General features: G+C 46.2%; 1 protein-coding gene across 1 annotated transcript; it reads left to right on the top strand.

Moving 5' to 3' along the window:
• Positions 1-8,151: 8,151 nt before the first annotated feature.
• Positions 8,152-11,917, top strand: LOC136499570 (probable LRR receptor-like serine/threonine-protein kinase IRK). Its single transcript, XM_066495174.1, has 3 exons — positions 8,152-8,256; positions 8,332-9,967; positions 10,078-11,917. The coding sequence occupies exons 2-3, from the start codon at positions 8,511-8,513 to the stop codon at positions 11,534-11,536; spliced, it is 2,916 nt and encodes a 971-aa protein (XP_066351271.1). The 5' UTR covers positions 8,152-8,256; positions 8,332-8,510; the 3' UTR covers positions 11,537-11,917.
• The last annotated feature ends 2,581 nt before the right edge of the window (positions 11,918-14,498 follow it).

Here is a 14,498-nt window from a genome sequence, read left to right as displayed (position 1 = left end):
CCGCAAACCCGCTAGACCCGCGCCAATGACCCTATAAGTCTATATACGGTTGTATGTCTTTATTCGTGTTAATTTGTGATGACTTGAGATACACTAATGTAGACGTACTTTTGATTACTCTTGTATGGTCAATGTGTCATACTTTATCTAATGTTGAGATATAGACGTTTATTTTTTTATATATTGTTTCTTACTTGCTATTAAGATATGGTTGGGTGCTTTGTTGCTTCATTTTTGCGGGTATACGGGTGTGCCCGCGGGCATGTGATATCCGCGGATAGCGGGCACGGGCATGGTTTTCTACCCGTGACGGTTAACGGGCGCGGGCGTGGGCACGGATTTTTGCTCGTGGGTATGGATATCTAGGGCTAGTATCCGCGCGGATTTTACCCGTTGCCATCTTTAGTGTCGCCGGAATCCTCGCCGTCGATGAGCTAGGCCACTGCCGCACCGTCGCAAGCCGCCTCCCCTATTCTAGTGTCGATGACAAGTGGGGTCGGCTGACACGCGGGTCCCACGCGTTAGTGACCGTTTAGCTGTAGGATAGTTCAAATTTGTAGATTTGAATGCTGTTTTGTGAATTTTGTATCTCCAAATTGGTAGATCCAAATGGAGTGATTCTAATTTTGGTAGAATCACAGCGAAGTCTAGTATTTAGGAAAAATATGACATGAACACTTGAAGTAGAAATTTTAGATGAATTAAATAGGAATTAGAAATGTGTTTTTAAATGCATGCAAAATTGTTTAAATTATATCTTGAGTTTCTGTGCTCCAAAAATTATGAAATTTTGTGGGTAAGCTAATCTTGCTTAGTAGAAGCTCTGGTAAAAATTTGAGAGTCATTGCATGCATGGTTTTTGAGTTATAGATTTTCCTTTTATTATTGATTGATACTTGTGTGAATTTTTGTAAATTATCTAGGAATCCTATGACCATAAAATTTTGTGGGGAGTATCCTAGTACCTTAAGGATGCTAGGAAAAATATAAAATCTGTTACTTGATACTTTTCACTAAGGTTTCCTAATTATGTCATTTTAAGCCATTATGCCTTATCATTTTTATGTAGGATGTTATACTTGCTCAAATGGTGTGAAATTTTTGTAGTGGTCTCCTTAGAGCATGTAGTACCTACTGTAATTTTTGTAGATTTAATGGTGCAGTTTTCATATATGTTTACTATTTCCCCTAATTAATTAAATAAATTAAGAAAGGTATTAAAAGAAATGATTTGGTGATGAACACCTCACTTTCTGGTGTTTTTGTGATATGTGTAATGAGTGAGCAAAGTTAGTTTTGTCCAATTATGTATTTGCAACATAAGTTAATAATTATTTTGCTTGCATTATGTCCTTCTGGATAGTTCTAGAGACTTTACAAAGTTCTCCATGATAGTTTGGTTTGCTGTGAATGTGGTGAATACAAAAGTTGTAGATAACTTATGTATCTAGCTCCTGTCAAAATTTGGTGGCATTTGGCCTAGTAGTTTAGGAGTTACAGTCGTTTAAAGTTGGGTCATAGCTTTGCCTGCTCTCTGTCTTGTGAAGACAGATTTTTGTTGATTAAAGAAGTCGACCTGGTAAAGGTTGGAATCATGCTTTGAGGTCTGAAAATTAATTGTAGACAATTTCATAAGATTTCCAAATTGTCTTGTTGCATATCATTTGAATCTCTAAATCTCCAGTTATGACCAGTTTACTGTACCGCTATATAGTTCCTATTTTGCTAAAATACAGATGCTTGTGTGTATGCTTTGTTGAAATGTTCTTGTTGATTGTTTAGGGGCTAGCCTAACTTGAGAACATGCTTAGGTGCAGGTGCTAGGTCTTTAACTGAAGATGAACAATTATACATTAGGTTGCATAAACTTGGTAAGTTAAAGTGATTTGAATAGAGCTTAAGTTGGAATATGCGGACTACAATGAGCATGTGCATTCTCCAAGCATCCCTGACTTCGTTTATGTGCATCCATGATATTTATCTTGCGCATTTATGTAATAGGTGTGCCAAAGGGAGTGACGCTGCTGGAGTTCGAGGGAGCCAACCAGGAGAGGAGCCCGAGGTGTAGGAAATCGATGAAGCAGCCACCGAGGAGGAGTTGCCCGAGTGCCCTGACCACCGTCCATCCTCTTTCTTGAAAGGCAAGCCCCAGAGCATATTAAGCCTCCCAATGTTTTTACGAATACCTTGAGTACCTTTTATTCATTGATGATGCATTAAGTATAGGAATTGGTTGGAACCAATTGTTGCATGATATATCCATCCTTGTCCAGATATCGCACTGAAATCCTATTTAAGTTCAGGAACGGGTTAAATGCTTAGCCATGCTTAGTGCTGTAGAAGTCAGGTGATTTCCTATCACCTGCGAGCTTTAGGATGAGGTGGATCACGGTTGGCTATATTTGCTATCATGGAAAAGAACCATGTTAATAATGAATTAAGACTGGGCAGAGTCTTGTGTAGGTTTAAATATAGTGACTCCGTCTGTGTCGTTTAAGGACCGATACGCTGTACGTCCTCATGTCATATTGAACGTAGCCTAACACTTAGCTAGCCGGATAAGTCGTTCTGACTGCGAAGCCAAGTAGCTCAACTTAGACCGGGATCCATAGGGGTTGGATGCATTTTGGAGGTAGTAAGGATGTGCGGAGAGCCATTGGCATAAGTCCAAGGGGAGTCAGGTGCTTAAAATCCTGCACTTCCTAGCAGAGTGGTTCTCTGAGAATGCAGGGCAGCCCGGACCCGCGTCTTTTCTTTTATTTTTCTCCTGAGTTGTACCAAAGGTGATTCGTTTGCGACCTTGACGGGAGAAGCAGTGTTTGTGTTTAGGAATACCCCTCCAGCTAGATAGGAATCGATTCGAATTGCCGTCTCTCTCGGATAGTGAGAACTTGACTGAGTAGCGACAACATAGATTCAATTAATTTAATGATATGGTTAAATAGATGATGATGATAATGTTGCCATGATTTATACCTGATATGGTTATTAATGTTTGCATCTTAATCAAATGATTGCTTAGTACATGTGCTAATATAGATGATAGGTTAATGGCTAAAAGTTACTGCTAGTTCAGGTTAAGAGTTGATCTTTATTACTTATGCTTTTCCACAAAAAGAAAGTGTTAGCCAGATCCACTAAATTAAGCTATGCATAATCCTTGGTGTCATTTGTTTTGGTTTCCGATGGGTAAGTCTTGCTGAGTACATTCTTATACTTAGGGTTTATTCCCTCTTGTTGCAGATGACCTTCTATATTAGGGATTCTGTAAGTATTGTCTCCACCCGATGGGTGATGAAGACTAGATCATGGGCATGATCTCTGTTTCTCTTATCTGAATGCTTTTGCGGGTCGTGATCAGCAAACCAGTATTTGTATTTGAACTCGGGTGTGTAAGTTAAACTATTTGCTTCCGCATACTTTACAAGACTTGTTTTGTAATAACGATGACTCTGAGGTGTTGTAACCTATTTGCAACCGTCTGTGAAATGTTGTAACGTACGATATGTTATGTTGAATTACTGTGATCTTGGTTGTATACAAGTTGGTTTGAAATCATTTGAAATTTTAGTTGACTACCGGGTTTATATGGGCTCAAGTGCGAGAATTTAATCGTTTCGGCGATTGTTTTTGTACTTGTGCTCTTATAAATTGGTTGGTTCTGTGACAACCTACCCACAGCGGCTGAGTCATTGCGCTCGTAGGCACAACCAAGCCCTTGGCCACACTGCTGCCTTGCGCCTGCGCCCACCATGGCTACGCCTTCCTCCACCGTAGCCGAGTGGAGGCGTCTCAGCTTCACATGCCGAGCCACCTCACTAGCCTCCGAGCCCTGCTACCTTGCGTGAGCATCCGCCTGACTGTGCCATCCGCTGTCTGTCCCTCAGGTGAGCATGGCCTCCCTTGGTTCTGCACCAGAGCCACAGCACTCCACCAGCGTCCGCACCGGGTTTGCCGCTGCCGGAGGGTCTGCCCTCGCCGAGCCGCCGCGACTCGCCGCGCCTCCTTCGTGCCGTGTTTTGAAGCGCCCCGCCATTGAGCTGTTTCCGCCCCCTGCCATCGTTCACGAGCACCCGCGCGTTCCCTCTCCTTCCCCCTCTGCCTTGGTCCACCGCCGTGGCTAGGCGCGCCCGTGCCCCGTGGCCTCTTCCATGCGCGAGCTCCTCGGCCACGCGGGTTCGTCTGCACCGCCTCGGCGCTGCCCCTCCTCTTCCCTCCCCATTGTCCATGCCCCTTGCCTGGCATGACCGTAGCCACCTCACCCTAGGCCGCCGCCGCTCACCTTCCTCTCACCAAGCCCGTGCGTGGCTCCACCTCGACTCGCATCTTCATCTTCGTGTGCACGTGCCACCACGACGTGGACCCGCGTTGCTCCACCTCGCCAGCCGCCGCCGACCAAGTGTGCGTGTGGCGGGTGCTCCTCAGGTCTCGCCCGACCACGCTGTTCCGTCCTCGGGTGCGGCCAGAGCCGCTGGTACTTCCCCGCGCCGCCTCCCATCACTTTCGCCGCCGGCGAGCCGCCGATTGGGCCGGCGGATCGCCTCCCTGACCGTGCTCTGTTTTGGAGGTTGAGGTGAGGACGTAAATATGTGAATACAGGGTTTTCCGAGGGTCTTGATGTAAAGACTGTGACTCGAATGAATAGTAGAACGGTAGCATACTAAATAGATAGAAACTTGGGGATGTTTTTGCAAATCCGTCAGCGAACCTGGGCTTGCCCAGTTGGGCTAACTGGTTGGGTCGCCGGCCTCCTTTGTGGGCCGTTCGGCCAACCTGCGCTTGCACCGCTGGGCCACGCGCACGCTGTACGCCTACGGGCCGAACCAGCTTGTCCGCTTGGGCCGGCCTGGTGCCGCGCTGCGCGTTTGGGTCGCCGCGTCGCATAAGGCCGTGCCCCACTTGGGCCAGACCTGGCCGCTGGGCTGAAAGGGGTGTCGCCGGCCTTTTTTTAATTTTAGAGCGATTTACAATTTAGCTTATATAGTAAACTTGTAAAATCAATATAAAATTGTGTAGACATCCAAAAATGATAAAACCAATTTTGTTAGTCTCCTAGAAATTGTGATCTACTTGTTAGTATATTTTGTTCATATAGTTTGATAATATTCTTGAAAGCTATATAATTAATTTAAGGTACTTAATATTGTAAAATATAAATTTGTAGGGATTTTTATGATAAATTGGTAATAGTATTAGATCTAAAAATTTTACAGTAGGATCCTAGCAAAATTATGTACTCACTGTACTTTTTGTAGCTCTAGAATAATTAGTTTGCTAAATAAGATAATGATGCCCTATTTCAAATAAAGATTAAATTGATAGAACGGAATAAAGAAATAACTTGGGTTTATATAGCTAAAATAATTGTTAGAAAATAATGTCTTATCCGACAATGTGTATATGTAGCCTAAGTATGGTCGTCGTTAAAACTAACCGTTAACTTGAGAGGCGTAAATCATACTTTACGAGTCACGATTGCAGTTAATTAATTATGTCTTTGCATTTGCATCGCATTGCATCTCATATAGGTACGATGATGGATCAACGAATCAATTGAATGATGGTTGGGAATCCGAAGATGGTATAATGGTATTCTCTCTAGGAGATGATGCAATGAGCTTTCTATCTAGTTGATGATGGATGATCTGAAGATATAGATACTAACTTTTAATATATATCTTACCCAGGTAAGCCCCAGTGTATAACCCCTACTCTTCTGCTGTTAAATTATATTTGTGCATTAAATTTTAAGAAGTTGAATGAAACCCGCTTGCATATATATCTTTATCCTATGAGTCTTACTAGTATAACATGATCGTGTAGATTGCTATGCTACAGAACTCTGGTAGAAGTCAAGTGATTGCCTGTCACTCGCGAGAGATAGGAAATATATTACTGAATTATTATCACTTAGAAAATATAAATGATGGAAAGGAAAATGGTGATCGGGTAGGGATATGGTTTGGGTATTAATGGGTGTAAGAGGTTGTGTCGCGCGTGGACGCGGGGCATAGCTTAGTTACACTACTTTCTCTGTCTGGTTGGTTAAGGACCGGTCGTTGCATAAGACTCTAGGCAAGTCATAGACTTATTATCCCGAGCATATACTTGTGTATGGGCGTTTGGAAGACTTGTTGCTCTCTTGTCGTGGGTTTCGGCTCTTTTCGGACCGACTGTTAGGGTTTTGTTTTGGTGGAGGAGGTCCTTACACCACACTGAGTCCGGGACTCAGGGGCTAGGGCTTGGAGTCCTAGTTTAGACGAGAACCTAAGACCCCCAGGACAGGAGGGTGACAGGTTGGTCCTGCTTGTGCCCGGGGTACAAGCGGAGCATGTATTTTTGGGTACCTAGCTGGAGGCATTGATTCACGAATCGCCGGCGTTCCGGTATGGCTTGTCTGCGGTTTAGCATCATAGTAAGAACTAAAAGATGAAAGATGAAAGAAAAGGAAATCTGATTGCTTACCACCTGCTTAAAAGTAGCACATGTGCTCATATAGGATGGTTAGTTAATAAACCAAGACGGCTATTAATAAAAATCGAATATAAGGACACACGCTTAGTAATGCTTCATACAAATACAATAAACCCACCAGCCAGATAGCCTTGCATATCCTTGGAGTCTTTTCTTTCCTCCTGTCGGGTAAGTCTTGTTGAGTATAATTGAGTACTCAGGGGTTTATTCCCCCTGTTACAGGTGACAGATGGATGCTAAGACTGACCCTTGTGTGTGGATACCTCCTGGTGGGCTTAGCGAGGATTCCTTTACGCTGCGATCGTAGTTATTATTTATAACTCTCATCAAATATTTTTATAAATGAAAGTTTATAATCTGTTGCCATAGTCCAATTATCAATGTTTCATCATGCTATGAATATATATGCATTTTCGCTGTAATTCTGATCACATGTTTATATTTCGTTGTTCAATTAAATTATTTATAACTCTGATAGTATGATTTTCATTTCGCTGTTATATTAATAAATATTATAATATGAGGTTGTATTAAAAGTGATGTAAGAAATGGTTCAGAACGATGTAAGCTTTATTCTCTCATTTGTGATCCTGATGGCGAAAATGTGGATTTTCGGGTTCTCCCCTGGGGTGTGCCCGACAGAACCGAGTAATTTGATGTTCTCCCTTAGATACTTAGTGTCTAATGGAAGACAAGCACTCTTGGGAGTCATTAGATTAGGCGGTTCTGCCACACGAGCTGCCCGAAGCAACTGTTCCATGCAGCGCCCGCACGACGAAGAGTCCAGCTGTTGGTCCTAGGGGTGTTTGGTTTCTACAGGCCTTCATAAAATTCCTATCACATCGGATGTTTAGACACATGCATGGAGTATTAAATATAGACTAATTATGAAACTAATTACACAACTTGCGACTAATTTACGAGACGAATCTTTTAGGGAAAATGGTGTTCTTGCCCCTTACATATATGTGCAATTGTGATTTTACCCTCGTTTTTCTAACTTTGTGATTTTGCCCTTAACTGTTCACAATTCAACGCGATTTTGCCCCTGGTCAACGCGATTTTGCCCCTGTTTTTTCCGTTGACCAGGGGCAAAATCGCGTTGACTTGTGAACAGTTAAGGGTAAAATCACAAAGTTAGAAAAACAATGGCAAAATCACAATTGCACATCAAAGTAGGGGTAAGAACACAAAAGCCCCAATCTTTTAAGCCTAATTAGTTCATGATTTGACAACGTGTTGCCACAGTAACATATGCTAATGATAGATTAATTAGGCTTAAAAAAATCGTCTCGTAAATTATCTTTTATTTATGTAATTAATTTTATAATTATTCTATATTCAATGATTTTTATTAGTATCAATTTTCGCGGACTCGCCCGAACCGGTCCAGTGCGCGCTACGGCCTCGAATCCCGCGGCCCCCACGCGAGTTTCGAGGAGGAACCCAACGCACGCACGGGCGCCCCCTCGGTCTCGGTCCATGCACCCAGCCCATCCCGTCTGCGCTGGGTGCCACCACCATCCTCGCGGCCCATCCCATCCCTCGGTCGTGCGGTGAGCCTGCTCGCCACCGTCCGATCAGCTCTGGCCCTACCCTGGAGCTGGAGCAGCTTTCTTTCCCCCCTCACTCCTTGCTCTTTTTCTCTCTTTTTCTCTCTCGCTACTCCAGTCTCAGCCAACTCTCGCTGCTCCCTATCTCTCCCTGCCCGCATTCTTCAATGGAGTTTTCCGGCGATTCGGCGGCGGCAACGACGTAGACGGGTGCATCCTGGCTCGGCAGGTACTCAACCAACTCTACAAGGTTGTTCCTGGAGCCCATATCTAGAGCTCAATCCACTTACATTTGTGTCTTCAGTACTCCGCAGGAAGGAGGAAGAAGGTACGCCATTCGAAGCTTGGAGGTCGTCACGCGCAGATTTGAGCGAGACACACCCCCGGACTCTCGGTTCCTCCCATCGAATCGTCTTCCTGCATCGACCCTGAGCATTTATTCGCGCCGCCGCCTCCTTGTGCTTCGCCTCGTCTAGCTGAGCAATGCGGTCTCTCGCGCTGCTGGTTCTCGCCCACCTCGCCGCCCTCGTGGCGGCGGCGGAGGCCAAGGGCGGCGCGGCGGGGGCGGGGCTGGGCGACGACGTGCTGGGGCTGATCGTGTTCAAGGCCGACGTGTCGGACCCCGACGGCCGCCTCGCGACGTGGAGCGAGGACGACGAGCGGCCCTGCGCCTGGGACGGCGTCACCTGCGACGCGCGCACGGGCCGCGTCTCCGCGCTCTCCCTCGCCGGCTTCGGCCTCTCGGGCAAGCTCGGCCGGGGCCTCCTCCGCCTCGAGGCGCTCCAGTCGCTCTCCCTCGCCCGTAACAACCTCTCCGGCGACGTCCCCGCCGACCTCGCCCGCCTCCCGGCGCTCCAGACGCTGGACCTCAGCGCCAACGCCTTCGCCGGCGCCATCCCGGAGGGGCTCTTCGGCCGCTGCCTCTCCCTCCGCGACGTCTCGCTCGCCAGCAACGCCTTCTCCGGCGGCATCCCGCGGGACGTCGCCGCGTGCGCCACGCTCGCGTCGCTCAACCTCTCCTCCAACCGCCTGGCCGGCGCGCTGCCCAGCGACATTTGGTCCCTCAACGCGCTGCGCACGCTGGACATCTCCGGCAATGCCGTCACCGGCGACCTCCCGATCGGTATCAGTAAGATGTTCAACCTTCGGGCGCTCAACCTGCGAGGCAACCGTCTCACTGGTAGCCTCCCGGACGACATTGGGGACTGCCCGTTGCTCAGGTCAGTGGATCTTGGGTCCAACTCGCTGTCCGGGGACTTACCGGAGTCCCTGCGGAGGCTCTCCACCTGCACATACCTTGACCTGAGCTCGAATGAGTTCACTGGGAGTGTTCCAACATGGTTTGGAGAAATGGCAAGCCTGGAAATGCTGGATTTGTCGGGGAACAAGTTCTCTGGCGAGATTCCTGGGTCTATCGGTGGGTTGATGTCATTGAGGGAGTTGAGGTTGTCAGGGAATGGGTTCACCGGAGCCTTACCTGAATCAATTGGTGGATGCAAGAGCCTAATGCATGTTGATGTCAGCTGGAATTCTCTTACGGGTGCACTGCCTAGCTGGGTTCTCAGCTCTGGTGTGCAATGGGTGTCGGTGTCGCAGAACACATTGAGCGGGGAGGTAAAAGTGCCTGCAAATGCTTCTTCAGTGCTTCAAGGAGTGGACTTGTCGAACAATGCCTTCTCTGGAGTTATTCCACCAGAAATCTCGAAGCTTCAGAATTTGCAGTCGTTGAACATGTCATGGAACTCAATGTCTGGAAGTATCCCGGCCAGCATTTTGGAGATGAAGTCACTGGAGCTTCTTGATTTGACTGCCAACCAACTAAGTGGGTGCATTCCAGCTTCAACTGTAGGGGAGTCATTGAAGGAGTTGAGGCTGGGGAAGAACTTCCTGACTGGCAACATCCCAGCTCAGATTGGCAATTGCTCTGCCCTCGCATCACTGTAAGTTTAAGCACTTCTTTCTGATCAATCCAGTGGGTGTTTGGAGCTTTACATGCTAAACCTTCGCATTCTGTGGTATATGCTCACTTGGTTACTACTATCTCTTGCAGGGATCTTTCACATAACAATTTAACAGGAGAAATTCCGGAAACGATATCTAACCTTACCAATCTCGAGATTGTTGATCTTTCTCAGAACAAGCTTACTGGTGTTCTACCAAAGCAGCTTTCTAACCTCCCCCACCTCCTGCAGTTCAATGTTTCACATAACCAGCTCTCTGGGGATCTCCCTCCCGGTAGCTTCTTTGACACAATCCCCCCATCTTCTGTGTCGGATAATCCTGGCCTTTGTGGCGCAAAGCTCAATTCGTCTTGTCCTGGTGTGCTGCCAAAACCAATCGTGCTGAACCCAAACACTTCTGATCCAATATCACCAACCGAGCCTGTGCCCGATGGTGGTCGCCATCATAAGAAAACCATACTGAGCATCTCGGCCCTTGTTGCAATTGGTGCTGCTGCTCTAATTGCTGTTGGTGTCATTACCATTACTGTTCTTAACCTTCGAGTGCGTGCCCCTGGATCTCATTCTGGTGCTGTCCTGGAACTCTCAGATGGATATCTCAGCCAGTCACCAACAACTGACATGAACGCAGGCAAGCTTGTCATGTTTGGAGGAGGAAATCCAGAGTTCAGTGCCAGTACTCATGCTCTTCTGAACAAGGACTGCGAGCTTGGGCGTGGTGGTTTTGGCACTGTCTACAAGACCACTCTTCGAGATGGACAACCTGTTGCCATCAAGAAGCTCACTGTGTCAAGCTTGGTTAAATCTCAAGTTGAATTTGAGAGAGAAGTGAAGATGCTGGGCAAGCTACGCCATCGCAACCTAGTTGCACTGAAGGGTTATTACTGGACGCCGTCGCTTCAGCTTCTCATTTATGAGTTTGTCTCTGGGGGTAACTTGCACAAACAATTGCATGAATCATCCACCACAAATTGCCTGTCCTGGAAGGAAAGATTTGACATAGTCCTCGGTATAGCAAGAAGCCTTGCTCATCTCCACAGGCATGATATTATCCACTACAATCTGAAATCAAGCAACATTCTGCTCGATGGATCAGGTGAGGCAAAGGTGGGAGATTATGGGTTAGCAAAGCTGCTCCCAATGCTGGATCGTTACGTCCTAAGTAGCAAGGTGCAGAGTGCGCTTGGATACATGGCTCCGGAGTTTGCATGCAGAACTGTGAAGATCACTGAGAAATGCGACGTGTACGGGTTTGGTGTTCTTATTCTTGAGATTCTTACAGGGAGGACACCTGTGGAGTACATGGAAGATGATGTGATTGTGCTCTGTGATGTGGTGAGGGCGGCTTTGGATGAAGGCAAGGTGGAAGAATGTGTTGATGAGAGGCTCTGCGGCAAATTTCCACTGGAGGAGGCTGTTCCGATCATGAAACTTGGTTTGGTCTGTACTTCTCAGGTTCCGTCAAACAGGCCGGACATGAGGGAGGTGGTGAACATACTGGAGCTGATCAGATGCCCCCAGGATAGCCCAGAGACTGAATTGGGTTAACGTCTACCTACATTGAGTACCTGTTTGTTGGTTTTACTTTTGAGATCCTTCTTTGCTCGGTAACTGACCAAACGATGAAAGATGAAGGGAGTTCTATTCTATCCAGTGTGCAATTGCGAAGCTGTCAAAGTGTCTAGCTAGTCTTTTGATGGTTAGGGAATTATTATGTAATGCCTACAATAGTTTCAACGCCTCCCGGGGTGTTGATGTGTTTGACTTAGATCCTCACCAGAAAGGCCAAGGCCAAGGCGTATGGTGTGGATCCTCTCACATCAATCCTGGTGGCCTGTAATTTCAGTTTCAGTTATGCAATGTGGTGCAACTTGCCTTTTCTGGATCATGTTATGGAAACTTGCCAAATTTTGGATCTTTGCTATCTAACCATCCGTGGTTTAATTAATTTGGAAATCTGTACCACTAAACCTATAGTACTGCTGCCTGCTGGTACCAGCCAGTCAGAGAGTGTTGTGATTATTTGTCTATCTACTACTACTCCGTACATGGCTTGCTCAGAATCATGTAGACAATTCACACACGGTGACCACACCCTGACGACTAACCGTAGCGTGTATGTGTACAAGGAACTGAAAATGACAGTAGTACTCGTGCTACATTGTTCATCTGTCTCTTTCTCATGTGCTTGTTACCCCCTGCGTTGCTGCAAGAGTATCTTTGTTTGTTAGTCTCCTTCCCGAGGGAGGTGACGGGCGAAGCCAAGGCTGTAGCTGTACTTAAATTCATGGTTGCAAGCCCGTTCGGCTTACCCAGAAACCGGCTTGTTTTTCCGGCGGTAACAGTGTTTTTCTCTCACAACAATTCAGCCAGAACAGTGTTTTTTAGTCAGTTTCAGCAAGCCGAACGGAGCCACAGAGCTTCTAAACTGCATGCGTGGGGGGTCAAAGTTTGTTGATCTTGCACTTTGCTGACAGCATAACTTGTCAGGCTTCCTAGTGCATTGGCTATTGCTGCTGATATGATCCTAGTAATTAACAATGGCAAGGCATGGCATGTACACAAACAGTAAAGTATTCAGGTGCCTCAAAATGCAGGAAGAAATGATAGACGATGGAGATTGTGTTGGCACTGCATCTGGAGCTGTGTTTTGCAGTGAGCATAATGTGCATGTTCGCTGGTTGGTTTCTGGCTTGATAGGCTCGGCTGGTGCTAGTTTGTTGTGAGAGAAAAGCACTGTTTGCTGACTGATAAGCTCTGGCTGAAACCAACCAGCGAACAGGTTGAACGTTGGCATTTGTTTGGTCCGTATATCCTACAACTGCAAGTCTGTTCTTCACCGGCCATCACACAACCACATGGTGTTTGCCTTTTTAAATTGGCTTTCGTGGATTATGCTCTCAGCTCCCAGTTGCTTTTTGACTGTTAAATCAGGAGTCAGGAGCCCTGTAAGGTAGGACATGTGAGCCTGCCTAGCCGACTTCCTGTCGTGCAAGCCGTCCTGGAAGGTTTTGCCCGTTTGCTGCTTGGAAGCACGTAACGATGCCCTGCGTTGCATTAGCATTCCCGGTTCCCTATCTCATCGCTTGCCTCTGTCTATATGGCAATCAGTGAAGGAGCATGATGTTACTACGCCTGACCTGAAGACTGAACCCTGAAGTCCTGAGTTCCGAGGGCTGTGTTTAGTTCGTGAAATTTGGGAATTTGGCTACTGTAGCACTTTCGTTTTTATTTGGTAATTAGTGTTCAATCGTGGACTAATTAGGCTCAAAACGTTCGTCTCGCGATTTCCAACCAAACTGTGCAATTAGTTTTTTTTCGTCTACATTTAATGTTCCATGCACGTATCGCAAGATTCGATGTGATGGCTACTGTAGCACTTTTTGGAAAATTTTTTGACACAGCCTGAGTCCTGAAGTCGTCTACTAAGGCCCCGTTTAGTTCCGAAAATTTTTGGCTTTGGGCTACTGTAGCACTTTCGTTTGTATTTGACAAAAATTATCCAATTATGAACTATTTAGGCTTAAAAGATTCGTCTCACGATTTCTCGGCTAACTGTGTAATTAGTTTTTTTTTTTCGTCTACATTTAGTACTCCATGTATGTGCCGCAAGATTTGATGTGACGAAGAATTTTGAAATTTTTTTGTTTTTGGCTTGCATCTAAACGGGGCCTAACATGAAATGGTGCCATACTGCCATGTGCATGCTTTGCTAGTGGCACTGAGCCACTGGGTGGAGGACAGTTCACAAAAGAGCAGCCTCGGTCGTGTTCTATCTGTCCTTGTGTCACTCGGCGGCAGCGAGCCAGCGAGTGCAAACTTTTTGAAGCAAAAACCGGGCGGGGGAAGAGGGAGGCATGGCGCCGTGGCCCCAGGTGGCCAGGCCCCATGACAATTGACAAGCTTTTTGACCATCTGCTACAGTATCTGGTAGTGGTGGGTCCAGCGAAACAAAGTGCTTTAAGGAGAATCTTGGCGTCCTGCAGGGCATGATTGCTTCATGCGAGTCCAAAGTGCAGATTGTTCTGGCACTGGTGCTGCTTGTTCGTTGTAATTTACAAATTGGGAATTTATTTAAAAAACTTCAGACAACAATTTTACACAAGCAACTAGTACAACAGGAAAATAACTCATAAGAGATAATTTATATTTTTTCTATAGCTAAATAATGACAAAATTACATGTCTAAACAACAACAAAAAATCAGGCACCCGAGATATAGAAAAAAAACGTATAAATTGAGTATAATTTTTGGTGCTGGTAATGCCCAATTTGCTAACGGCCGGGACTTTCTCCTTGGAACAGCGCCTCTTGCTCTCGAGTGCTATCAGTAATCACTGCTAGTGCTTCCAAATGGGCAAAGAGAAGAGAACAGAAGGAGCAGAGTTACCGAGTGTATTCAAGTATTGAGCGTAACACTTACGCTGCTGCTTTTAAGAAGTGGTGATTAGGCGTCTGCTGAACCAAAACCAAACGACGTGGTTGAGGAATAGTTGTAGCCGCTTTTGCA

Source organism: Miscanthus floridulus, chromosome 1, assembly GCF_019320115.1.
Source record: "Miscanthus floridulus cultivar M001 chromosome 1, ASM1932011v1, whole genome shotgun sequence".
NCBI lineage: Eukaryota > Viridiplantae > Streptophyta > Magnoliopsida > Poales > Poaceae > Miscanthus > Miscanthus floridulus.
This window is presented reverse-complemented; position numbering and strand designations above follow the sequence as displayed.